The sequence below is a fragment of the Mauremys mutica genome, chromosome 19 (assembly GCF_020497125.1).
Source record: "Mauremys mutica isolate MM-2020 ecotype Southern chromosome 19, ASM2049712v1, whole genome shotgun sequence".
Lineage (NCBI taxonomy): Eukaryota > Metazoa > Chordata > Testudines > Geoemydidae > Mauremys > Mauremys mutica.
The window spans coordinates 14,902,940-14,930,526 of record NC_059090.1 but is presented as its reverse complement, the minus strand read 5'-3'; the positions used below and the strand labels follow the sequence as shown (position 1 = coordinate 14,930,526).

Here is a 27,587-nt window from a genome sequence, read left to right as displayed (position 1 = left end):
GGGCCTGGCGGAGCGATGGCGGCCGTGCGGGGCCTGCGGATCTCGGTGGCGGCGGCGGAGGAGGCGGCGGAGGAGGAGGAGCCGCCCCGCGGCCCCGAGCCCGAGCCCGAGCCCATGGAGGTGGAGGAGGGCGAGCTGGAGACCGTCCCCGTGCGGCGCTCGCTGCGGGAGCTGCTCCCGGTGCGGTGCGGGGCCCGGGCGGGAGGGGGAGGCGGGAAGCTGGCGGGAGGGGGGGGGCTGAGTCCCCGGGGGACAGGGGGGGCGAGGCGGTGACTGTGCAGCAGCCCCCCTCCGGGAGGGGGCCTGTGTGGCGGGAGGTGGGGGCGGCGGCCGAGGTAGCGCTGGGGGGGGGGGCACAGCAACCCCCCCCCCGCCCGTCTCTGAGGCTGTAACTCGAGCGCGCTAACACGAGGTAGAACCCTAGTGAGGACGGGGCGGCTTGTCAGACTGAACAGGTCGAGCCGGGGGGCGGGATGGAGCGGGGATGCCGAGGCCTCAAAGCCAGAATGAGACGGTAAATGGCCATTTAGCTGGAGGGTGGAGAAGAAATTGGATTATTTTTGCATAGAGTCTACATGGTTCAGTGCAATCAGGTAAACTCAGCAGGACTAACTGATGACAATGAAAAACCCCGTTTTTCCCCCTCCGTGTCACTCTTAATTTTTATGACATAATTAGGGCGATTTAACAAAACAAAGGCAGTGATTCCGACTGGGGTATTTTGGGAACTGGGACTAGAATCAATGACGCCAAGAGGCTTAAAAGTTACTTTTTTAATATGAAAGTTGAGTTTAATGTTACCTTGTGCTAAAAGGTTGCTTGATAACCTAATGCTGGTAAGTTGTAACTTTTAGAGACCCTGATATCTTAAAATAATATGATTATGTTAAACACACACATTTTTCAATGGGAAGACAGTTATACCTGAAACCATGGACGTTAGAGTTGGTAATGCTATTTGATTATCACCTCCACTTGCTGCTGTGGCAGAATATATTTTCCCCTGTGATAGTGGATGTACTAGATTTTTAACTACTGCTAAAAATTACTTATGCCAAGGGAAGCTGCATTTGTTTTCATCCATTCTGTTTGTATGTAATTCCATTGAGTGAGTGTGGTCCACATTTGGTCAAGAACATACTGGCACATAGAGTTAGGAGAGAGTAGAAAGGAATGGATTTATTTTAGAGCTGATTACCTGGCGAGGTTTTATCAGTCTAACTGGTTTCTGCATTTAGCCTTCATCACAGTTCTGCTTTGTTTCAGGACACTAGTAGAAGGTATGAAAACAAAGCTGGAAGTTTCATCACAGGAATAGATGTCACCTCCAAGGTAATATTGTGCTGTGGGTCTTTTTAAAGTTTTTTATTACTGTTGTTGGATAGGAAGCATTGTTAGCTGGTGTTAAGGAAATTCAGATAAATGGTCATTTTCGGGTACACTTAGACCAGTGATTGGCTCTTAAATGTGTCTCCTGTGGGTATTTTGATATTAAAACACTGTGTGATTTAATTATTAATAGGGCTACAATTATGTCATGGAAATCATGGAATCTGTGACTTCCAGAGACCTCCGTGACATTTTCTGCCCCGGGGCTGGACTGCTGTCAGCAGGTAGCCAGCCCCGTAGCCTAGCTGCTGGGCAGCAGGGGGACCCCGGAGCTCCCTGGGGGGTCCCCTAGAGCTCCCACTTCCCATGGGAGGTAGGAGCCCCCCTGCAGCTTCCTGGCCAGTGGGGGAGGACAGGGGGAACCCCACAGCAGCTCAGCCCTGGTGGGGGAGAGCAGGGGGACCACCACCCTCCTCCCCCCCAGCAGCCCAGCTACTGTGGGTGTTGGACCCTCCTCCCTCCCCATTTTGTCAAGGCTAGTTTTAGTAAAAATCACGACAGGTCACGGGCTTCCGTGAATATTTGTTTATCGCACGCGACCTGTCCGTGATTTTTACTAAACATATCTGTGACGAAATCTGAGCCTTAATTATTAACCAATCAGGATGCTTTTACAATGTTATTAACCAATTGTAGTTGATAAAATAATAATACTTAATCAGTCACTTTGCTGTGAGGATTTTATATATATATACATCTCTCCCCCAATATAACGCTGTCCTCGGGAGCCAAAAAATCTTACTGCATTATAGGTGAAACTATGTTATATCAAACTTGCTTTGATCCGCCGGAGCGCGCAGCCCTGCCCCCCCGGAGTGCTGCTTTACTGCGTTATATCTGAATTCGTGTTATATCGGGTCGCATTATATTGGGGTAGAGGGGTGTGTGTGTGTATGTATATATAGTACTATAGTATATGAAACAATTCACACTGCTGTAGCTCTTTTGGGCAATGCTGATCACTAATTTGGCTCCTGAACCACTAAGGTCTGAGTATTACTGACTTTAGACACTCTTTTTTATAGCTGTAGAGTTCTTGTTTTGATGTCAGGTTGGTGAAATTTTTTCTCCTGCTGTGATGTCTGTCTCGTGTAAAATATTAGAGGCAGCAATTTGTAAGTCACAAAATGTACAAAATAAACAAGCTCTATGAAAATGCTGAGCCAACCATCTCTTTCTATGATTTTATAGTGAAAGATTTATTTGTAGACAAAGTTTTCATACCCCGCCAGGAATTTGTAATACTGTTTCTAAAAGCTCAGTGCATTTGCCAGAAAACAAGGAGACTCTCTTGGAATTGCAGTGATGCAACTCCATAGTGCAAAGCAAAGCCCTTTGAGTCAGGTCAGCTGAATTTTTCTTATTATGTGAGAGACAGACAAGGAAGAACAAGTGTTTGGCAGGAAAATCTAGTTCCATTGTCTTGAGTCTTCAAAGGGCATCATTGTGTGTTTCCACATACTGGGCTTTAAGTACATAAATTAACAGCTGCTTCAAAACAAGGTTTGATCATTTTGTGGTTCTTTGGAAGCTTAAACTTGCAACTGGTCTCCCTGACACACACTGCAATTTTTAAATAATTGGCATCACTGTATGACAGATCACTGTAAGTTGTATCTGGAAATGGAAAAGAAAATGCACTGTTCCATGTTCTGTGTTAAGTGTTCTGTGGTATTATTAGGATTTTACATTTTCAGTTTATGATAAAATATGAATCTTCACAGCAGCACTGTGAGAGACGATACATGAGTTTTATTCCCATTTTGCCTAGAGAAAGCTCAGCCAGAGAACTTGTTACTTGCCCAAGAGCACAAATGGAGCTGATGTAAGAGATTGAAAATCAGCATTCTTGGCTACAAATCTATAGCTTCTGTATGTCAGAGACTTGTAATTCAGGAAGCAATTAAAGTTATAGTATCAGAGAAAATCTCCCTCCTTTGTTACATTCCTTAATAACAGCTTTAAAATGGAATTCATAATTAAGGGTAAAGATGTACAGTGCTGAATAATGAAAATGAGTTGGTTGGGAAATATAATAAAACTATGATTAAAAGGTCAAATTTATCTTGTAGTTATATCCAAGGGCAGTTCTCGCTTAAGGATATTTTTATGAGACAAGTTTCAATTTAGTTGATTGAAAGATTTTTAAAACACTCATTAATTTTTTAGACTGAGTAATTCTTAATCAGTCGCAAGAAATAAAATTACCATTGCTGTTGAGGGCTTGCATAACATCTTTTGTATCACTGGTTTTAGAGAATCTGTTGATGGGCTCCCTGGAAATAGTTTGGATTACCAATCCCAGCAAGATTTCTATAGTCAGCATTCCAGTTAGTCCTGATGAAGTGCAAACACAAAGGGATATTCCCAAAGGCCACAGTGCAGACAAAGGGATATTCCCAAGGGCCACAGGTCTCCAAATAATATTTTTTAACTGTCTGGAAACTGCGTGATCTTATCTTCTCAACATGTTTTTCTCTTTTCCTCCAAGTAAACAAGCCAGCAGTCTCAAAATAAAAGATTAGTCTGCCTGGTAGAGGAAACATTTGTTTCAAGTAAAGGTTTGCTGAATTTTGCCTTTGACGTATACTCATTTTAAGGATCAGTAAATTTGGTTATCCATCAGAAAGGTTAAGCACTTGTCCAAGGTCATCCAGAGTCAGTGACGGACAACACATCATGATTCCCATTATGCTGTTCGGCCACAAGACAATAATCATTTGACTCTTAGTCAAGCTATGAAAGAGTTTTTAATTTTGTCCCTTTTAACATAATTTTCTTTTTTTGTTGACTCAGCCAGGCCTAATGAAAACTAAAAGAAACTTTGTAATGATTAATTTCTGGCCACTTGTGTTTTATTAAATGTCTGGTATTACTATGAAACTTGTTTGGAACAAAGCATCAATTTCCTTTTCCATTGGACCTTGTTTCCTGCAGGAAGCAATTGAGAAAAAGGAGCAAAGAGCGAAGCGCTTTCATTTTCGAGCTGAAGTGAACCTTGCCCAAAGGAATGTGGCATTGGAACGAGATATGATGAAGAAAGGTAGGGAATGTACCATGAGCTTATCAAACTGAATGAAAGGCAGAATCTCTAGATTCTTTCCTTCCTGTTTCCTGGCTTGATGGCCATACTACCTCACTCCTTTCTAGGTGTGAGTGAAAGAGTGAAAAAGCGAGCATCACTAGGAGTAATATCTTGTATTTTTCACTTCCCTTTTTTTCTGTTTACTTTCCCATTTAAAAAAATACTTGAAGACAATCTAAAAAATAATGCAATTAAAATTGTTGTGGGAGGATATTGACACTTAAAAGAAACAGAACCATTTTGGGCAGACAGCATTTTTTTAATGACGTGGCAGCAATACCCACTGCTGCGTGTAGACTGGCTGTCCAAGGCTTTTCTGTCAGTTGACACAGCAGAAGCTGTTGGCGCACACACACACGGTTACAAGGCTCCAGTAGGTTGTCTGTTCAATATTTAATGGAAGGGATGTTATCAAGTTTTAAAAAATCTTTTTTTTTTTTTAAAGGGTTAAAAGTAGTCTGAAAACCATTCAGCACCTGCCTCTGAATCCCTTGCCAGTCTTTGTGGTTTTACAACCACGTTTTCCCGTATTATTTAAAATATTTCTCGTTGTTGCTGTGTAAAGAACATACAGAAAAGAAACTGAAGTCCCAGTCATGCAACTGCATTAGTGCAGGTGGATCCACGTGCATGTTATCCTGTTGAAGTTAGTGGGGCTCAATGTGGTCATACAGGTCCACCCATGTGGATGCAGTTGCAGGACCTAGGTCCTAACGGTCCTTCTGTGCAGATCCATTTGCAGGATCAAGACCTAGGCCATTGATTATACAGAGGAAACTTGAAACTGACTGTACAGATGGTTGTGAAATACATGATGAAGACATTGAAAACAGAGGAAAATAATATTAATTTTCTGTTATGGATAACCTTACTACTGCTTGTAACAATACTAGGTAAAAAAACTTTCAGAATGGCATGATTTGTTTTTTTTTGTTTGATCATGTACCTTTAAAATAAGCTGAAGATTTTACATTCTTCTTGAAAAGTTAATAACATGCATGCTGTCTTTAAAATCAAATTATAATCAGTGATTGGCAGTAGAATTTCTATAGCAATAGATTTTAATATTTCTGATGATTTTGGATTGATAAGTATCCTATTTTTATTTTCAACTGGAAAGGTCAACACATTGTGAAATTATAAGTTAAGTTCCAGGCCATTAGACTAGAAGATCATGCCTTTAAGTTGGTATAGGATGTACCTGACTCTAATAAACTATTCTTCACTTTTAAAAAATGATTTTGGTTTTTAATTCAACACGTTTCTAATACATAAACTCATTTTGTAAAAATGAGCAGTGGTTTTGTTTCTTGTTTACAGCAATCCCAAAAGTGAGGCTGGATACAGTCCACGTTTGCGGAGTAGATGAGATGAGTACCCAGGACATCTTTGCCTATTTTAAAGAGTATCCTCCTGCTCATATTGAGTGGCTAGATGACACATCGTGTAAGTAAACTAAGTCTTTAGCCTATAGTTCTTAATATTTTTTGTATTCCAGAGCTCTTGGATTCTGTTAGTAGTTCTGCCACTGATTTCGTTTGTAGATTTTGGGCAAGTCCCTGACCCTTCTGCACTTTAACTTCCCCATCTGTAAACTTACTACCTCAAAGGGGTGTTTGAAAGAACTAGTTAATAAAGAACTGTGAATATCAAAAGCAATATATAGTTAAGTTATTGGTTAGTGAGAAAAATTACCGCAGCTCTAGCAGGTTAGGTTGGCTACACCCTTCTGCAATATAGAATGTTGTGAAAGATGCTAACTCTGGTGAAAATGACAAGCTGCAGCAGTGCGTCTTAAATTGGTGCAACAGAATTGTAGCATTTTTAAAGGTCCGAGACATATTGAGGTAATGTCCTTGTTCTTCAGAGAGAAACAAAGAAAAGGTGTAGAATTTAAAAATCCAAAGATTGATGGGCACTTGCGTATTTGGTTTATATGTAGCTTTTCCGTCTTCAGCCTGTGTTTACATTTAGAATATGGGTGTTTTCCCCTACAGTGAATCTTATCTATTCAGGCATCTTAATATAAAACAAGATAAAATTTATTGCTCTGGTTTTTCCAGAGTCATTAAACAGCAGAACAGCATTTAACGCTTGTGGCTGTATCTGGGCTGAATGCATCTCAATAAAAGGACTTTGGCTTAATGCTTATTTTTAAGAAGCACCTCTCAAATCTTCTTTTTCCCCTCTTTCATTGTCACATGTCTAACAGAGTTATCATCAGCCTGACATGATCAGTTCTACTGCATATAATTTTAATTCTCACTCTTCTTACAGGGATTTTTCTTATAAGTACCAAATCTGCATTGTATTTTCTTCAATGCACGTGAACATTGCTAATCCTTGCATCACTAATGTATAAATTTGATAATCTGTACAAAAACCCCTTAACAGTCTCTCCTTTCTTCTCAGCAAGTTCTGCAATGAAGTCTCTTGTAAAATAATTAAGTTTAAGTAACAAAATATACTTCAGTCATACTTCCTAGAATAGTGTCAAGAGTTTTACACAGTGAAACTAAACAACACTCTTAAAAATAAATGAACGGATCATTTTATGAGCCAGTATCCTTGATTTAATCATGGTTGGTCACTAGCATATTCAGAAGGTGCAGTAATCTTGAGTGGGTCTTCTAGTTATTGGCAGAAATAAACGAGCCCCTATTATTTATGTAGACCTTAATCATTCCAGCGGGTTTTTTTTTAAGTTTTGATCAGAAAATAATATGGTGTATGGCCTGTGTTGTCCTGTGTGATAAGAGTTGTGTCTCCTGCTGATCAAACATGCTAAAGGATTTGTTTTCCCTTTATGAAACACATCTTATAATCTCACTTCCTGTTGGTACATATAACTTTATATACTTATTATGTGACTGAAGTTTTATACTAGTAATTTGTCTTCTACATAAAGGACTGTAAGATAAAGGATATAATCTTAAGAGCCTGTGTGGAAAATTTTAGCTAACTAGAACTATTTTTTGTGGGTTTTTTGTTTTAGGTAATGTAGTCTGGCTTGATGAAGTGACAGCAACACGAGCTCTTATAAATATGAGCTCTATGCCTGATCAGGATAAACTCAAAAACAGAGAAAACAACGAGGAGAAAGCAACTGAAAAAAACAAGAAAGGTAGATGCACAGAAGATATAGGTCATGCAGTTAAAACTCCGCATTCTTTAAAATATATTTTCTTGGCTTGGGTGCTACATAATTTGAGTTACTGAAGGAGGTTCTGTCATGTAGTTTCAGGTAATGGTATTCTGCCACTTTAAAAAAGGCTTTCATCTTGGAAACCTTTTGAAGGAGCTGCTTCCTAAAAGGTGGGTTGGAGAGATACCAAAATCAGTAATATGATCTGTACTGAACATTCTAAACGTAAGGACAAATTCAGAGGTGTTTTAAGTAGTGGGGCAAGTTTACACAGTCCTTGTAACTCACAAGCTGAGTGGGTGGAAGGGTGGGGTGGTAACAATGAGAAACAAGTGGGTGTAATAAGGTGCTTTATCATCTTAAACCCTCCTGTTGGTTGCTTTTCCTTGTTACTACAGCATCCTTTCTGCAAATGACATTGATTTACCAATGTGTAACTTCCATCACAATTTATATTATCTCTGAATTTGACCTTGTTAAAACCTGACCCAATACCCCACTGTATGTTTACAAATCTATTGCAAATGGACCCAATTGCTGGGTCCCATGTGCTTCCAAATCAACTGTGTCTGGCTAGAGTCTAGCCACTGTTTCTACCTTTGAGACCCTAGGGCACATTTCCAAGCTCTGACCTCTTGTCTGATGCCCTTCCTTGGGATGTGGGATGCCGCTATCCAGGACTTTGAAATCAGTGTCTGTGACTGCCTGAGTCCCCCAGTCACATACACTCCCCAGGGTTCCACCTGGGCTGTGAGCACTCTAGGCTTGTAGCTTTACCCCGTTGGGGACAGCGTGGCAGGAAAGCAAGTAACATAGGAATTGATTAACCATAGTGACCTTAAAGCATTCGAGTTACAGATCTTTTAAAACAAAAGTCCTTAGACCTGGTATGAGCTCATCCATTGTGTGAGTCTAAGGTTTTATCAGTATTTTAAGCTGGACAGTCCTTCCCCTTCCCCTTCCCCCTCCTCTGCAAGTCCCTGTATGTAGCCGTTGGTCACTTCCCCCCCCCCCCCCCCCGCTCAGAGCAGAACCCTGCCCTTAAATAGGGTTTCTCCTCTGCAGGGCCGGCTTTAGGCCGATTCCCCGGAATTGGGCCCCATGCCTAAGAGGGCCCCCGCGCCTTAGGCGCCTTTTTAATTTTTTTTACTCATCCGGCGGCGGTCCGGGTCTTCGACAGCTTTTCGGCGGCAGGGGGTCCTTCAGTGCCGTGGAAGACCCGGAGCGAGTGAAGGACCCCCCGCTGCCGAAGTGCCGCCAAAGACCCGGACTACCACCGAGTATTCGAATTGGGCCCCACAGTTCCTAAAGCCAGCACTGCTCCTCTGAGCCATGTGCTCAGATTGAAACGCTAGTCATGTTTGCCCCTTCCTCACTGCAACACCCTGTGTAGAACACCCATTGTTCCATGGGGATGGGCCAGTAGTTGAAAGACAATCAAAGTTGTTGACCCCAGATTGCAGTCTTGATGGCTCTTAGTGTTAGTCCTTTAAGGAGTCTTTGTGCATGTCCAGGCTTGTGCAGTCACGGTGTCCAACATTTCCACACATAGAACAAGATAATGTTCATAATTTGACTCAGACATATTCCACTCTGTCACAGTGCCCATAGTCTCCTTTTCCAGATGGAGCATACTGCAAGGTAAGTTGTATAAATTGAAGCAGCTACGGTACACCTTCAGATTGTGATAAACCTGGAATCTACTTGCTGACAACATCCCCTCTAATTATAACCCCATTATACTTCCACAGACAGGAATTTGTGGCTTTTATTACTTTGACTACATCCAGCTGTTTTGCTGCTAGGTGATGTGTTAACTTCCTGTGATGTGGTTCAAACCAAGATATTGAATTGCACATTATCAACCAATAGTGACAATGCAATTCATAAAAACATTTGTTTCAACTGAAACTGTAAATTATGCTTAGGTATGAGTTGCATGAACAAAATCCAGATTACCAATCTCCACTTTCTGTACGTTATGCACTAGCAGAAGCTATCAGATGTGGTCTGTTTTCACAACTCTGTTATGCTTCCAGATGTCTTTGTAACAGATTTCTCCTTGCAGCTTTCCACTGCAACTCAGGCGCTTTCTAACAACCCCCTTGTTGCCTTGGGAAAACTAAGTCTATACAAAAATAGGTATTGTGAGGAAGACTTAGGTGCTTTTTATACTATTTTACCAGCCTCCTCTATACTATGTCTTATTTCTTTGTACTGAAAACTTTTTTGTGCGGTTTTAAAACACAACCTAACCTTTGATTTCAGGCAAATATCAAGATTCTACAAAATATAACATTCTTAAAATACATCTTATATTATTTTTGGAGACTAGGGAAAGACCTTATTTAAATTGAGGACATATATTTTCACATTGATCCTGTCAGGTGCAAAATAATTACTATGACGTGTATATCAACAGTAGTAAAAATATGTATTTCCCTAAACTCCCACATACATTTCTGCATCTGGTCACCTGGAAAAGCAGGCTACTGGGCAAAGTTCAGACTTTTTCAGTTGGGAAGAATTTATGAAGTAAGTTAAGGTCTGAGGAATCGGATAAATCCAAAATATTAGGGAGGCTTTGGCTCAGATATATTCCTTTTTTTAAATAATTGTGGAGTTACCTAGGCACATTGTGTCATTAAAAACCTTGCAGTAATTAAAGATCCTGTGGCCCTTTTTGTAAGAGGCAGGATGCTAGCCCTGATAACTTGGCCAAATTCCACCAAAGTAATTACATTCTGCTGTCTGAATATTCTCCATGGTTTCATTTGGGTTCAGTATTCCTTCGTTCCTGCCCATAACTTTTGTGTAGTTGTTGTGTGCTATAACCAGCTGTTGTATTCCACTCTGAAAGTTGCTGCATTTAGTTGCTAGATGAAGAATCTCTATATTCCCTTACTAAACAGGGCTGCTGAAGGGCTTAGCCAGTGATGGTAAAGTGCTTTGAGATATCTGAGTCAGAGGCACCGTTAAAGGACTATTAAGTTGTCTTTCAGAAATAATTGAAACAAGATTCTGCTGACAATATAAACAAAACCTTTTTCTTAGCCCCAAAAAATAAACTGAAAATATCTGCCATCAGCTAGCAATGCACACTGTATACAATCAATAGGCTAGTAGTACTGGTTAAAAGTAGATTCTTGAAATGAAATCACTCATAATTTTTGAGCTGCAGAGATTATCTCAGTAACTTTCTAACTATTGAACATTAACTCAAATATTTTTAAGTGGCAGCTAAATTAAGGCATCAGTGACCTCTCTGCGGTTGATAAACTGAAACACAGTGTGTCTTCTTATATTAACAGACAGTTAAACTTCTGCTTCAGCCACTTACATTAGTAGAGCGCACCAGCATGAAGGAAGCTCTATGATTAGTTAGTTATCGTGTGTACTCACCTGTTTAAAATTTTTGCAGAGGTTTACTATCTTAATTATTCTCCAGGCTACCCAGAACAATGGATAACTTACTCAGTTTGATTTCAGAAAATATAAGGAAATGAAAAGCAAATGCTGGCAACATAAAATCAGGAAGAATATCCTAAAATTTGTTTATCCTTAGACAAACAGGAGGAAAGCTCGGACGATGAGACCGAGGAAGGAGAGGTTGAGGATGACAATCCAAGTGATGTTGAGGTCAGTACAGAAAGAAAAACATTAACATGAGAGATTCAGTTTTGGGCAGTGAGGTCGTTCCGATATTCTACTCTTAATGTAAAAATATTATACAGAATCTAGACTGTTGCGTAGTATCATAAATTAAATGCTAAATCAGATTTAGTACTTATGAAAACATTTAAGGCAAGGAGAAGTCCAGAGATTTTGTCAGTGAGGATATCAGCCTAGAATGGCTTTGTGAAAGTGAGTTTTTAGGAGAGGGAGGGCATTTGGCATATGGGAAGTCTGAAGCTGCTCCACCCATGTGAGGACCATATGAAAGCAGGAATGGAAAAGACTGGAAGGAGGAGATAAAGGGAGTAATTAGGAGGAAGATGAAGAGGAGCCAAGCTATTCAGTTTTGGCAAACTGTACGTAAAGGTATGCATCGGGGGAGTGTTTCACTCTTACAACAGCAGGGACAGCACATCTAGAATAATGCTGCTTTTCCAAAGAAACCAGCTGAAATATTGCTAGAGACGAAAGAAATTTTTAAAAAGCTGTTTATTTTAAGATGAGCTGCTTAATAGAATACTGTCAGGTCAGTGTAGGCCCAAATTTCAGTTTGTGTAAAACAAATTTAATGGAAACTTTTCTAAACAAACACTTTGTGTTTTTGCAGTCCAGACATTGCAGCATTGTGCTAGTGTGTGACAAGTTGATAAACAGGCTAGAAACTGACTGTGAGCAAAAATAAAATTGACTAGTTGTCTTCATTGTCCAGGCTGAATGAAATGTAGATAGTCAGAAGTAGTGGAAAGTAAATTAGAGTTTAAAAAGCTTAGTTTTAGTACCTTAGGGTATTAATAAGACAGGGAGGGGAATCTTTTTGTTTAAAAAAAAATTAATTTTAACCTGCCAATGTTCCTTTAATAAATCAATCTGTTAAAGAAATGCAAAACAGCTGAGTTCACAAATCTGCTGGAAAGCTCCTAACACGAAAATAAACTTTCTTAGTAATCATTTGTTAGCTTTACTGTTGAATGTAATCTGTGCTGAAAAACATTTTATTTTTGTATCTAAAATATTTTCTTTCCAAAGTTGGATGCGCTTTCCCAGGTAGAAGAAGATTCTCTCCTACGTAATGATCTACGCCCAGCCAACAAGCTGGCTAAAGGAAACAAACTGTTCATGAGATTTGCTACTAAAGGTAACTAACTCACTGCATAGGCACTATACAGTATTTGAAGGTGACTGATGACTAAATTATGTCTTTACAACAGTTCTTGTGTGTATTTTTAATGTGTGTAGAACATATATGTAAAACTTATTCTGGGTGAAATTCAGCCTAATGCAAAGATTCGGTAAAAGATAAATCTACCACTGAAGCCCACAAAAGAGGCTCTGCATAAGGGCAAATTTTGCCTTTTCTGAGCATCAAGAATCATTTGCCATGCTTATAGTGTTGGAATTCTTTGTGTGGTATTGGTGGAAGCTGTTACCAGCTACAATCATGTCAATAGATAATATTAATGCATTTAAGGTAAATAAACTCACGGTACGTCTTCACTACCGGCCGTATCAGCGGGTAGCCTTCGATTTCTCGGGGATCGATATATCGCATCTCATCTAGACGTGATATATCGATCCCCGAACGCGCTCCTGTCGACTCCGGAACTCCACCAATGCAAACGGTGGTAGCAGAGTCGACATGGGGAGCCGCGGATGTCGATCCCGCGCCATGAGGACGGTAAGTAATTCGATCTAAGGTACTTTGACTTCAGCTACGCTATTCATGTAGCTGAAGTTGCGTATCTTAGATCGATCCCCCCCAGTGTAGACCTGCCCTCAAGTCCTGACTTTTTTTTCCAATTTGACTGTCCTTTTTCATACAGTTCTGACAGTGACATCTCTAATTAGTCAGTCTCCATATTCCAGCTCTTAAAGTGATACATAATACAACAGGAAGGTGATAAATGAAACTCATATCTCCATGGAATGAAATTAGTTGAACCCAGTGTCTGTTACTGTGAGTTTTATTTCAGAGGAATTGTCAGCAAGCATTGTAATCCGTTTTGTTCCTAGTAAGTACACGGATTTTTTACTCACATGAAGGAGATTGGATATTTTATAGCTCAGCAGTAGTTGAGACTGCCTATTATAATATATGCTTCATATCTTTGACTGGGCACTCTTTATTTTTGCTCCAGAGTGGTTAGGGGAAAAGTATTCCTTTAACTTAATTACACATTTTCAGATGATAAAAAGGAGCTGGGAGCTGCAAGAAGAAGTCAGTACTACATGAAATATGGCAACCCTAATTATGGTGGCATGAAAGGAATTCTAAGCAACTCTTGGTGAGTACATGATAAAGGGGAGTAGAACCTTGCATGTGTCCAGCCATGCTTACAGGGCTAGCTAACTTGTGAGTGTCATCCCTCAAAGTTCTGTAGACTTGGGGGTGGGGAGCATTGATTTGTATTTTAGCAAAGTTGATTTGTTGACTTTACATTTATAAAAATTTGAATTCAAAATTAACAAGTGCTCATAGTTGAGAGAGTCATACTGGGCAAAATAGAGCCATAGAGTAAATGCGTTCAACTGCCACTGTCGTCAGTGGAAATTGCAGTTGTTACTCTGTCGCTGAATTTAGGTCACTTTCTTTTGGCCTTTTACGTGGCAGAAATGTGTTTGCTTTTGTTGACATTCCAGGAAACGAAGATATCATTCACGTCGAATCCATCGTGATGTGATAAAGAAAAGGACACTCATTGGGGATGATGTTGGGTTGACACCTCCTTATAAACACCGGCATTCAGGTAATTAATGACAGTACTGGGAACATATATATAATGCTTTACATCTTCAAACAAGTGTTGCAGCTGTTGTGAAACTGCAGAATGAAATAAAATATAGGTCTTTGTGCTTCACAGGCCTGCCTTTTCTGTCCACTCTGCCTCATTAAATAATTAACCAAAGCAGAGTTTAGTACAGGAGAAAATGGTGGTTACCACATGCTAGTTTTGGATGGAGGCATTTCTAATTGAGTCAAGATACTAGGGTTCTTGGCCCTGCTTAGCCACTGATTTACTTGTTACATGACCTAGTTTTTCCTGTTTCCCTATCTGTCTGACCACTTTATATGGCTTATAGTATCTGACTGAATCATTCTTACAATACCTCTCTCTAATAGGACAACATTATTCCCACTTTGCGGGTGAGGAACTGAGACACAGAAATGAAGTCAGTTGTCCAAGATCACTTAGGAAATCTGAGACAGAGTTAGGACTCAAGCCAGATGTGTGTCCAGTGCTTTAAACACTGTTCTTATCCTTTACTTGATAACAATTTCTCAAGGATGTTGTGAGAAATCAGAGTGGCAGAGTCCTTTTAAGATCCTCTTGTGAAAGGTGCTATTCAAATGCAAAGTATAACCTAAGCAACAGTATACACAATGTAAATTCTAAAATAATACCTTTAATTAAATAAAAGCATTCTCTCAAGTAAAACAGTAATTGACATATTAATGGAATACCTGCCAAAATATAATTGTTATTGTCTTTGGGTTTGTCAACGTGACATAGATTGTGCATAATTAATCTGATAAATAGAACAATGTCAGATAAGTGAAAAAGAGCTATGCTTCCCCTCACACCCCCGCCCCCCCGCCAGCACTTAGATTTTGTCCTATGGTTTTGCAAGCAACAGTTCAGATACAAAACATCAAATCACTTAGCGTAATTCAGTAGGTACTTCATTTTACTTGATTGTTTTCTTTTAGAGATTTGGGAAATGGGGTCTGGAGCATAAGAGACAAAAATATCTAATGGTTTGTTTACACTTCACTTTAAATATTTGCCATTTCAACTCTTATCTTACAATACATTACAAAAATAAAGTAGTTGGGTGGTATATATTCCAGGGGAATATAGTCCAGAAAACCCTATCAATGAGCTTCTAATTGGTACTTTAGCCTTTACAGTGGTCACGTGATTTATGGGTGTGTGTATTAGGGAGATAATATGGGAAGAAATATGTTAAGTGCTAAGGAAAAAACTGTACAGGAGGCTGCATATCTGCTGACTGCTTTGTAAAAAATAAAGACTGATACAAAGTGCATGCAATACATTTTCTAGAATATATTCCTATATATGTACTGAGTCATATGAAAATTGGAAGAGGGTGCTGAAACTGCACCATCAGCCATTTAACTGTGTGTAATTAACACTGTATTACTTGATGGGGCAGTGTTTGCCTCCTGTTGCATATGAAAAGATTAAAACACTGTTTTACTTCTAACTGAGTATATATTATAGATTTAGAACATTGGCAATACATGATGCACCTGTTCTGTTGTGCAGTGCTGAATATGGGATCAGGAAGAAATCTTCCTCTCTGTCACCAGCAGTGATCACCTTAAGGCACTATACAAGCATTAGAATTAATTATCTTTATTTTATCAAGTATTGCTTCATATAATTGATCATAAAGTTATTCAGACATTTCAAAAAATCCAGCTGTAGTACTTAACCTCCCTTCCAAGACAGTGAATGGTACAGATTATGGCATGTTTCATGGCAGTTTTATATTTCCTGTATTTACTTGCCATTTTTTCTAAATCTTGATTTTTAATTAACTTTATGAAAAAGAGACAAGATACGTGAGGTAATATCTTTTATTGAACCAACTTTTGCTGATGAAAGAGACAAGCTTTTGAGCTCCACAGACCTCTTCTTCAGGCTTTAAAGTTGGTCCAGGGAAAGAGATCACCTGACCCATCTTGTGTTTCATATTCTGGGACCAACATGACTACAAAAACTCTGCAAACATTTATGAAAAGGATAAGCTGCAATCTCTCCAAATTAATTTTTGTGTTTCAGGCCTAGTGAATGTTCCTGAGGAGCCTATTGAGGAAGAAGAAGAGGAGGAGGAGGAAGATGAGGATATGGATGAGGATGACAGGGTTGTGGTAGAGTACCGGGATGAACTACAAGCTTTCAAACAGTCTCGAGATCGCAGTGCAGCAAGACGATCAAGTGCCAGTGCATCTGATTCTGATGAAATGGACTATGATCTTGAACTGAAAATGATATCCACTCCATCTCCCAAAAAGAGCATGAAAATGACAATGTATGCTGATGAGGTGGAATCTCAATTGAAAACTATTAGGTAAAAATTTAATTTCTTGCATTTTATTGCTTAAAAACCCCAGTCACAAAGTGTTTCTTGCATTATATTATAATTATATTTTGATTTGGTTAAAAAAAAATAGAAGCTTAAAAGCTCTAGAAAATAATGTAATCACTAATATGAATTGACAAAATCAACTGAACTGCTGTTTTAAATTTAAAAAAAAATACAATAACTTTTCAGGATCTCAACTCGTTAACTGAAGTATTTTGAGTCACCCTTTAATGGTTAAAACCCATGTAGTACAGGCATTTGATCCTGATCCTGCAAATATATACGTAGTAATTTTATATATCTGTTATTCTGTTGCATTCAATGGGACTACTCAAGTTTAAATTTACTCATATGCACAAGTGTCTGCAAGACTGGGGCTGTACTTTTTTAAGTATATACTGATTATGTAAAAAACTATGAAATAAGTGTTTATTAAATAGTGTATGTAAAAGAGTTGTCCAAAAACATGTTCAGTAGCTACTTAATTTTCTGTGCCATGAACAATATTAACATCTTGTATATTAAGATCATTCCAGTTAGACCATGTATTTCAAAAGAAGTGACTCAATAGTACACGTGAAGATCTTAACAACAATTGCAGTATTCTGCTTTGACTTAATATAATACGGAACCCTTCTAAAGTAGCCACTATAGCATGACATCTCAATGTGTAGTATATTTAATGCTGAAAATCCTTAGCACTGAGTAACAACTCTCCTTGAAATCTTATCCAATTTGACTCTTCATTAAGATCAATCACTTGTCATTTCAGTGACATAACTGTAATGACTTAAATGAAGTGGCAGCATCAGCATGCCTTCTTTAGCTCTGACATGATTTAGTGGAAGATATTTAAAAGAAGAAATACAGAAAACTCACTGAAATTAACCCTTAATCCAAATGTAAAATTGTTAAATATTCCCTTGCAATGTTTGTAATCTGACATTGCAGCATTGTGTTAATGCATGAGAACCTGATTAAAATAAATAGAACTGACTGCTGTTTTCATTGCTGAATCTAGGAGAAATGTGCATAAAACCGACACCAACCACAAACCAACAACAACCCTTTTAATGGTAAAAAGTAAAAGTAGGTTTTAATATTTTCAGTATTAATAATCTAATAAAAATCTGCAGGTCCCTTCAATAATATAATAGAACATGATGGAATCATTAGAACGTGAATTAAATCAGTCTAGTAGTTCTCTGACTGTTCATTTACTCTGAATTACTTTGACTGCAGTGGAACTGCTGTGTTGACATCAACCTGGTGTACTTCTGTTTGAAACAGATACTGATTAAGCTTGTTCACATCACTATTTTTAGTTTTCAGAGTACCTCATAGTGGTCCGAATGCTGTCAGAATAGTGCTGATAGCACTTATTACTAGAGACTGTAGCAAATATCTTTAAAGAAAATACATTTTCTCTTTAGCGAAAGGGATTGCAAACTCTGTACTATCATAGCCTACAAATGTATCCCTTATCTGCACTCTCCCTGACAGGTAAGATGTTTACAAGCAGCCCCTGAGCACATTGCTTATAGTTTTGAGTAACAAACGATGAAGAACCTAAACTTAGAGAAGCATTGATACTTTGTCTATTGTTGTTTTGACAAGATATGCTTATATCCTGGTTTAAAACTGGAAAAACATTGCTACCTATTTGTTACAGGCTTCTAAGGCATCCTGGATGCAGGATATGCAGCATATGATGCTCTGAACATATTGATAATATGCTTGAAGAAGAGCTAAGACTGATTCTGGAATGCAGTTTTTTTTTGTTTGTTTTTTTTACAGTGATAGATTTTGTGTGTTCTTCCCCATTTCTTAAGGGAAATCCTCATATCACTAACTTCCAAAATGTGTTTATGCACAGGGTGCCTTCCTGAGGACTCTGTTGAACTTCATTCATGGGAATTTATTTGCTGATTAGAAATATATTATGTCTTTATTTAGGAACTCTATGAGAGCAGATAGTGTAGCATCCAGTAATGTAAAAAATCGGATTGGCAGCAAAGGATCGTCAGAAAAAGTTGCAGATGTAAGACTACTGTTAGAGGAAAAACGTCAGAATAATACAGGGCAGCGTCAGCCAGTCAGCACTACAAAATCAGGTAATGTAAAACTAATGAAACACACAGTGGATGACTTGCTGTTTAAAATGGGTATGTTCAGTACTGAAATTTATAAACCTGTAGGAATTATGTTTAACTGTTGGTTCTGCATATATGCAATTCAGTATTCTCTCAAATTTTTCACACCTCATAATGGATATAAAGAATCTTATGTTACCAGGCTTTGACAGTTCATATATTAGTGAAATTGCAGGTGGCTTGTATTCAGATATTAAGAGCTTGTTGAGATAAAATGTATATTGCCTACTTTTTTTTACTCCCTTATGCAGAGGGCAGATTAGGGCTATAAGAATATTAGGGACAAAACTGGGGCTTGCTACAGGGAAAAATGAATAGTTGGATGGAGATGAAGAATTTATTGTTGCCTGAATTACTTTACTTATATCCGTTCTCCCCACTTTTTTTTTTGTTTTTTACATTGCTGGCTCTCTAAGGCAGAGATTCTGTATTTCTGTGTGAAACTACCTAGTACATTGTGGGGCTAACATGATACAAATAACAAATATGAATCACTTTGAATGTCTTGAATGAAAGATCCTGTTTAAGTGCAGAATATTTTGGTTGCTTATGACTTGAAGGTTTTGAGTTTTAATCTTAGTTGATTGGTCCTTTTTATTATTATTTTTTTTAAACTTGAGCATGTGTAACTCTCGTTACCCTCTTATGTGCGTAATGTCTAGAGGTTACTCTTCGTCACTTGGAAGGAATACTTTATATAAAGAAAGTTTTTACTAAATAATCCAGCTGTTTAATACCTTTCTCTAATCTTTCATGTCCTTCAGATTGACAACTTTTATTTATATATAAAATCTTCCTGTTCCATTTGCTTTCATGTTTTTGTCTGAGTCCTAGTGCAGAAGCAGGGATCCATATCTTAAGGCATATCTGCATTTGCCGGTACTGCTGCAATCAATGCAGCGAGTGCCAATTTTAATGGGTCTGGTGAAGACATGCTAAATCGATGGGAAAGCACTCTCTCATCGATTTGTGTACTCCACCTTCCCGAGAAGCATTAGGGAAGTTGATGGGAGACGCTCTCCCATCGACACAGCGCAGTGTAGCCACCGCGGTAAGTGGCTCTAACTACGTCGACTTCCATTACGTTATTCACGTAACTGAAGTTGTGTAACTTAGATCAATTTAGCGCGATAGTGTAGACCAGCCCTTACAGTTTTCAATATGGCATGGTTCACGTCATGGGTTAAATATCTTTACAATAAGATTCTTTTGCTCTGGTTTTCAGTTTAGCTCTCTAAATTAGAGGAAGCAATACTGTAATTTTCAAGTGGATTTTTTCATGTATTCTAAAAAGTAATTAATGAAGGAGTCATGCTTTTCATATAAACTGCCTCACACTGGACAGAGACCCTTTTGTCTTCCTTCAGTATTTATATTCCTAAAATAGAAATGGAATCCAAAACAAAGATAGCTTTTGGCGATCTTTAGAAAAGTTGTTACTTTTTAATCTTTGGGACAAAGCCCAGCCACGTAAGAGTAAACATCCCAAAAGGGGGTGCCTTGCAAAGATGCCATGTGACAAATCTGTCATAGAAATAATTATAGCCTGGATAATCTGTAATACAGGAATTCAGAGCATTTCAAAGACAGTGTGCTATGTTAAGATTTAATTAAAAGACTTCACAAAAACAACCTAAAAATTTTGCAAATGGATAAAGGACACGGGATCAGCTGGAAGAGTTAAAGTAAATGCAGTACATGATTACTCAGTTTAATCACTGTCACGTGTTATTTCCAGATGTACGGCAGAGACTAGGAAAGAGACCTCACTCTCCGGAAGTCAAGCCCCCAAGTAGCAACTCCACCCCTCGTCGAGAATCGGTATCCAATGTACATAGCCGGTTAGGGATACCCAAACAAGATGTGAAAGGCCTTTACTCTGACACCAGAGAGAAGAAAGCAGGTTTGTTTTACAGAGAGAAAATGTGACTTTACTTTAGGGGTGCATATGTAGCTTGTAACTACAGATGACAATGATGTCTTGATGCTGTTAGTGGCATTTGACTAGAAAATAACCAAAGGATATTAACTTAAAACAGAATATTATTCCTAAACATTAAAGCTTTGCCATTCATGTGGGTAAAATTCTAGACTTTATAATCTTGCATAGAGATTGCATCTCATGAGCTTTATTACAAAATCCTCATGTGAATAACTTGTAATAGCTAAAGCAGTTTTTGTAATGAAGATCACAAATGTTGGCTTATTCCCTTTAAGATACTTTACTGCTTTGATTCTAGGGAACAAGAGGAACTTCAAATGAAAACCTGGAGGAATAATATTCTGGTGACTGAAGTTAGAAATCAAGTAGTGAATGTTTGTGGAATGTTTTGAAGTTGTAAAGCACTATATTAATGGTTATTAGAAGTCACAAGTGCCAAATTCTGCCCTGAGAGATGTATGCAATTCCCATAAAAGATAATGGGACTTGTGCATGTTTTTGAGGGCAGAATTTGGTTGAAATGTCTTCAAAATCTGGTCTTGGAGAATATCATAGAATGATGGTTGAATTATTATATAATTTATTGAATTTAATTTCTACTTTTCTCTCAACATATAGAATAAAGGAACTTTTAAGACAGATTTTCCCTGAATGTTATTCTCTATCCTCAGTGTTGAACTTTTCCAGATTTTTGGTTTTTATTCTTTTGCTCAGCTTGTCTGAACAGAGCAGTTGTTAAAGATATCTCAAACTCTGAGGTGTAATAATGTGGTAATAATAAGTGCAAAACTATAGCAACCAAGGAATTTGCATTTCAAACGGTTAATATACGTTCCTAACCTTTACTCATTTTGACTGTGAATTGCAATACAATTATTTATGTTCACTGTCATTCTCTTTAAAGTGTGGCTCTACTTTCAGAAGAGACTTTGAAAATAATTTGATACAGTTCTGTAACTTTCTTAGTGAGGCTAGGTCACATTTTCTCAGTTTACAAAAAGAAAGCTTTTCTTGGTGACAGCCCTGAAAACTTAACCTGGGAGTCATACTGTCTTTTTTCATACTTGTAAATCACCAGTAATAAAGCGTCTGTAGGCCACACAGAGGCTGCACAGATGTAAGGGAAGTGTTGGGGAAGACTAACTTCTTTTGATGATGCGTTTGAATCCTGCTCTCTTACAAAATCTGTGTGTGGACCAGGTCTATCAGTATAACTGTGTTGTTACGGGGTATGATTTATTTATTTTTTAAGCAATGTACATATACCAGCTCCTAGCATGGACACAACATAAAGGTGTCTTATACGGGTTGCTATTGCCATACTGGAAGGAGAATAAGTTATATCTCAGTACAAAGCACCTTTATACTGATAGAACTGCCCACATTGGTTGGGGTTGTACCAGTTTAACTATACTGGTATAGTTAAAAAGGTTCCACTTTCTAGTGTAGACAAAGCCTTATTCAAAAACATGCGATTCTACAGTTCTAACAGAAGTAAAATTAGTGAAATTGTACTATCACTAAGGCTGATTTAATCGTGTATTTTTAGCAAAAGTCATGGACAAGAAACAAAAAATCACAGTCCGTGACCTGTCCAATACCCCTGATTGAATCTTGAGGGGGAGGAATCTGGGGGCCCGCAGCACCAGCTGCCAATCTGGCTGCCACGCGGGAGGAAGCACTGGGGCGCCAGCCACTGCTCCAGGCACCCTGGAACCGCTGTTCAGGCAGTCTCTGGGGCCAGCTGCACCAGCTGCTGCTTGGGTGGTCCCCAGGTCCAGCTCCCCAGGGTCATCAGAGCAGCGGCCGACTGCAAGGCCGCTCCCGCAGCTCACCCCAGGATCAGCCACACTGGCTGCTGCAGAAGTCACGGAATCCATGACTTCCGCGACCTTTGTGACAAACACGGAGCCCTAACTATCACTGCTGTAAGCAAGGATTGCTCTGGATACATACAGTAGAAGAATTAAATAAAAGCACCATTTTACCTAGTTACTTTTAAGAGTAGACCTGCACTTTAAAATATATTAAATTCTATTTAAAAAAATGTTGAGAACATTAAGGTTGAAGTGTTCAAAATTTAGGACATGCAATGGTTAAAATTGAAGACATTTTTGAACATATGTCAGTTTTTCCAGTGTTTTTCGTTACTATCCATTTCTGTGATTTTCAAACATGTTTTTAATCCAATTAGGTAATTTATGGACCCGCTTAGGATCAGCACCTAAGACGCAAGAAAAGACTCCAGATAAATCAGAAAACTCAGTAACATCTCCAGAGGAGGACGATTCAGAGCTCCAGCGGGCATGGGGTGCTCTTATAAAAGAAAAAGAACAGTCTCGCCAGAAGAAAAGCCGATTAGATAACTTGCCATCTCTACAAATTGAAATTAGCCGGGAGAGTAGTTCTGGGTCAGACACTGAATCATGATGCTCTTTAGACCCTGATCCTCAGGATTTGAACTCTGCAGCATGGCAAGATTTCCATTGCCCAAAGGCTGAACATTATGGAAGCGTGGCAGGACTCTGATTGAGGTTCCAGGAGCCTCTCCATTCTGTTTACACAGAAGTAAAGACCTGTATACCACTTGACATTTAAAGCAATCACATTTGTCTTCAGTATGTGTGGCCCTGTGTTGTGTAGGGCATTGTCATATACATTTATTACAGCAAACCTGTAGTAGTTATTGCAAAACATTTTTTCCCCAAGCTTCAAACTTTAAAGAAGGGACAGAACTACTCCTGGATTTTGTAGACGACTTTTTGTTCTTAATCTTTTTAACATGGAGTCTTTTAAGAAAATGTTTTACACAGTTCATCCAAAGAACAGGGAACTTCAGAATAATCACTATTGCCTGGCCCTTATAGCTGTTACCAGCACCTTTAGTCTCCTCATAGGGTAATAACAATGATGCTTCCTGGGTGCGCAGCCAGCAAGGGTAAAGCTTATCAAGGGATTGCTGTCTCCCACTCCTCCAAAATACTGAATGTAAATCTAAACTAGACCTCCTAGTAGGTAATACTTCAAAATAACATCAGAGGAGCACCACTATATTAGTCTCAAAAAGGATTCTGCTTCATTCATTTTGGTGATAACTTTTTGCTTTAAGGGAAGATTGACAAGTTCAAGACTGCAGAGTTGGATTTGTTGACAAAATTGTGCAAATTCCTGGGATTCATTTTTTTGGAGTTTAAATGTTGAAACAATTTTAAAAAAATATTTCAATATAGCTGTATTATGTTTGAAGAAATCTTAACAATTTAAAAGCTTAAAATAATGTTTATATTTGTGAGAATTCTGTTGGCTACAGTGAAAGCTTATAGTGGTGTTTTCATATGTGCTGTTAAACTACACACACACACATATATATATATATATATATAAAAATATGATTGAAAGAGAAAAGGAAAATATAGGATCAGTGTTTCATGTCAATATTTTTGAATGTCCTTTTGTATAGTACATGTGGATGTGCACATGGTTGACTAGTTACATTCACTTCACTTTTCTTACTCTTGTCCTCTTCCTTAGTAGGTAAAAAGGTTAATGAATGTGCAACCGTTTTTTGGTTTGTTTTTTATTATTTGTGGCATTTATTTTGATTGCCCACAACTCGGGGAAAAGGAATAATGTGTATGACGTAGCAAAATATTACCTGCCAAGATTTAACAGCCTGCAAATCTGTTTGCATTGTATCTAATTCCTAGGTTCTGTTAGCCCAAAATGTCAGTGTGTCCCTTCCCCTTCTTCCTTTTAAACATACATTTTTCTTCTGTTTTCTAATTTTTTCATACTATATTGAAACAGGTTTGGGGCTTTGCAAAAGCAAGGAATCTGCAGTTAACCTCCGTTATGTCAGTGTGTGTATAAGAATATTATGTTCTAATAGCAGTATATGAAACTGAAGATAAGCTACGGTGACTAAATACAGCAGGGTGAGCTGGGGACTGACTGGGCTTCTAGCCTGAACTATTTCCTTGCTTTTGTGACATTCGCCCTTTTTTATATATTTAATTGAATTGAATATTGTCTGGTAAACATGGCTGCCTAAAAATACTGTTCATGACGAGTAAATGACTGCAGTATCACTGTCATGGGTTATTTTGATGTGTACTTTCATGAATATATTTCCCCTTATAAAGCTTTAAAATAGAACCATATCTAACAATCCATTTGACACCTTACCTATATTAACATCCTGATAAAAGTTCCCTTAACTGCTGTGTTTCTGCCAGTAAATTACTTGGGTTGTATTGCTGGTTTGACTCGAATATCACAACTTACTTTTTATGGAAGTAGAGATTGTGTAGGCCCCTGATCACGTAAGCTGCACTGCTCTGGCACTGCACTGCCCTTGCAGGTTTCTGCTTAGGCAGAGCAACTGGGCCTTTAATTTGCTTTTAGTGTTGCCGATGGGCATGCTGCTGTGTCTTCCTTCTCAGCCAAGAAGTGGCTATGCCTTTCACACATTTCACAGTAGGAGGGTCCGATACCTTTAAAATCTTTAGGCCTGAGTCCTCATAGCCCTAATTGTGAGTGTAATGTAAGTGTATTGTTAAAGGGACCATACAAAGGATTCGTCTAGAATTGACCTTGTGCCCATTTTTGCTTCTTTATGAAGTATAAAAAAGGGTTTGAAAGGTATTTGCCAGTATCACTTGTCAAAGTCTGGTTTTCTCTGGTTTGGCTAGAGGACCCTATCCGTTGTCTCAGATGGGGTGTGTATTATTTTCTCTCACCTTAATTAAAAGTGGGTAGTGAGTCTTTTTAACAAAGATATCCTTTCCCAAAAATGTTAATTACTCAATGAAATTAAGCAGATGTTAACAAAAGACATAGGAAAAAGTATTAAGCAGATGTACTAAAAATCCTTCTCCCGCCCCCTTCTCATTTTGCTTGGCTTTTTGCACGCTCTTCATTCTTGTTTGGTTGGCATTTCACTAGTTCTCAAGTCATTATTGTGTCTTCTGTGCAAGACAAATTAAATGAGTAACATAAAAGGCAAGCTGGGGGAAAAAAAAAGTCTGTAGGTCTCTCTGCAACATGAAGCAAAAAGCACATAACCAAAAAAGGAAAGAAAAAATGGGCACCTTTAAGTGATTAATGTTGATAAATGTTCAGATAGTGAATGTGAGAAATTTGACCTGTCTATTCCATTAGAATAAATGAATTCTGTTCAAAGTCTCTCAGATTTGGGAATGAATATTCTGGTTTTGCCGTGGAACCTACGCCAAGGAAGGGAAATGAGCATTCCTCAATTCTAAGTGAACTGTTTATAGAAACACCTTAAGACTTTATTTAGATCATTTCTTATTAAAGGAAAAAACCTCTTTTAGTGAGTGATTCAGGTGACTTGCATTCTGTTTTTCAAAATAAATTGACGTGGCATTTTAGGCCCCAATTCTCCATGGGCAGAACCAGGCCTTAGGATTTTAAAACCAAGATTTTATTTCAGGTAAGTGCATCCAATACCAGACAAGGGGAAGAAGAGAGCAAAGGTACTTTTTTTTTTTTCAATTCAAGGCAAAGAATATAATGTGAAAATATTTATACCTTTATTTAAGCAGATATTGCTGATGTCTGTTGGCTTGATCCTCTTCCAAATAAAAACTGCTAGAAATTACACGAACGTCCAATTTTACTGAAATTCTGTTGGGTAGTCGTTAAATCAGTTCCTGAAAAGGGCTTACTGCGGTATAATCAGGACCCTAGCAATTACATAAATGAAGAGAAAAAGATGTGATTATTTTAATATAGAGGATGTGGGTGCATCAATTAGCCCTTTATTGTCCCCTTTTTATATGGGGGTGAAAAACAAGTTCATCTGGATTAAACAACCTTTAGCTTTACTTCATTGTCCTGTAATCCAAACTCAACTTGGTCATAGGGTGTTTCAATGCAAACTGGTATTCACTGATCATCTCAAGGTTAAAGGAGCCTTACTAGTTTGTGAGGTTTGGTTAAAGGTGTCTTGCAAATGACTTTAAAATATTTGGGTTTGTAATCCTTTTTTTCTTTTGTGATGTCATTATGTTTGTACAGTGCCTAGTGCAATAGGGTCCAACCGGGTTGTGGCTTTAAAGACCCTCCCCTCAATATAAATGTTTAATAATATTAATTTGGGTTAGATGGTCAAGAGTGAACGGTAGGAGGGGAGTTGAAGGTTCAATCAGCTAATGTGTTTTAAAATACTTACTATTTGTGTTGTGCTGGCCTATAGGAGCCTCATGCACACAAGGGTCTCGTTTTGCTATACATTGTACAAATACATAACAAAAAGGCAGACTGCTCCAAGGGACCTACTATCTAAAGGCTTGTTTACGCAGGGATGTTATGGAATAACTCCCGATGTGGACACTGTTCTGGAATAAAAAGTCACCTTATGCTGGAATAATTAGTGTGCGTCCAGAGGGGAATAATTATTCTGGAATAAAAGTGATTTTATTCCAGAATCGTGTCCCCATGGACAGCTATTCTAAAATAGCTTTTGCAGAATAAGTTATTCTGCAATAGTTATTTCAGTCAATTTCCCTGTGTAGACAAGCCTTTAGTTTAAAAACAGATCTGATCAGGAAGAGGTAAAATGGTTTGCAAAAAATGTTGAAAAATATTAATTTAGTTTACAGTTTTTTAAAATTGAAATGATTTTTTTTTCATTTTGCTTTGTGAAAAAGCCCACTTTCTTCCCCCTCTCCTCCAGAAATGGTAGAGAATATAGTAAGAGAAAGTAGGGGACTGGAGGGAGGGGAAATTACTTTTTCAGTTTACTTCTTCCCCACAGTTTAAAAAAAAAAAAGCGGGGGGGGGGAGAGGAAGGTGAGTAAAGTTTTTTTTTTTTTATAAACAAAACAAAAAAGTGAGTGGATTTGTTTCCCCACAATTTTGAAACAAATCTAAATTTTTGTCAATTTTTCGTGTAGAAATTTCATTTAAATATGAGGAAATTCAATTAATTTTCTCCACAAAAATGTTATCACAACCCCATTTTTCAATGAAAAAAATTCAACCCAGCTCATGTTAAAATATATTGGTTAATGTACTAAAACTGCACTTTCTAAATTCTAGTCTAGATAAGCTTTTGAGTGAGGC

General features: G+C 38.3%; 1 protein-coding gene across 3 annotated transcripts; it reads left to right on the top strand.

The window, feature by feature from the left end:
* NCBP3 (nuclear cap binding subunit 3) lies at positions 1-25,682 on the top strand. 3 transcript variants are annotated; one of them, XM_044993936.1, is made up of 14 exons: positions 1-180; positions 1,267-1,332; positions 4,327-4,432; positions 5,795-5,920; positions 7,470-7,598; positions 11,185-11,258; positions 12,321-12,429; positions 13,477-13,576; positions 13,932-14,038; positions 16,100-16,388; positions 18,360-18,517; positions 20,295-20,459; positions 20,797-20,842; positions 22,693-22,808. In XM_044993936.1, exons 1-13 carry the CDS (start codon positions 16-18, stop codon positions 20,817-20,819), a joined length of 1,617 nt encoding a protein of 538 aa, XP_044849871.1. In that variant the 5' UTR covers positions 1-15; the 3' UTR covers positions 20,820-20,842; positions 22,693-22,808. The 3 variants fall into 3 exon arrangements, with proteins under 3 accessions (XP_044849871.1, XP_044849868.1, XP_044849869.1); XM_044993933.1 differs by lacking the exon at positions 20,797-20,842 and having other exon boundaries at positions 22,693-25,682; XM_044993934.1 differs by lacking the exons at positions 1-180; positions 20,797-20,842 and adding an exon at positions 561-593 and having other exon boundaries at positions 22,693-25,682.
* The last annotated feature ends 1,905 nt before the right edge of the window (positions 25,683-27,587 follow it).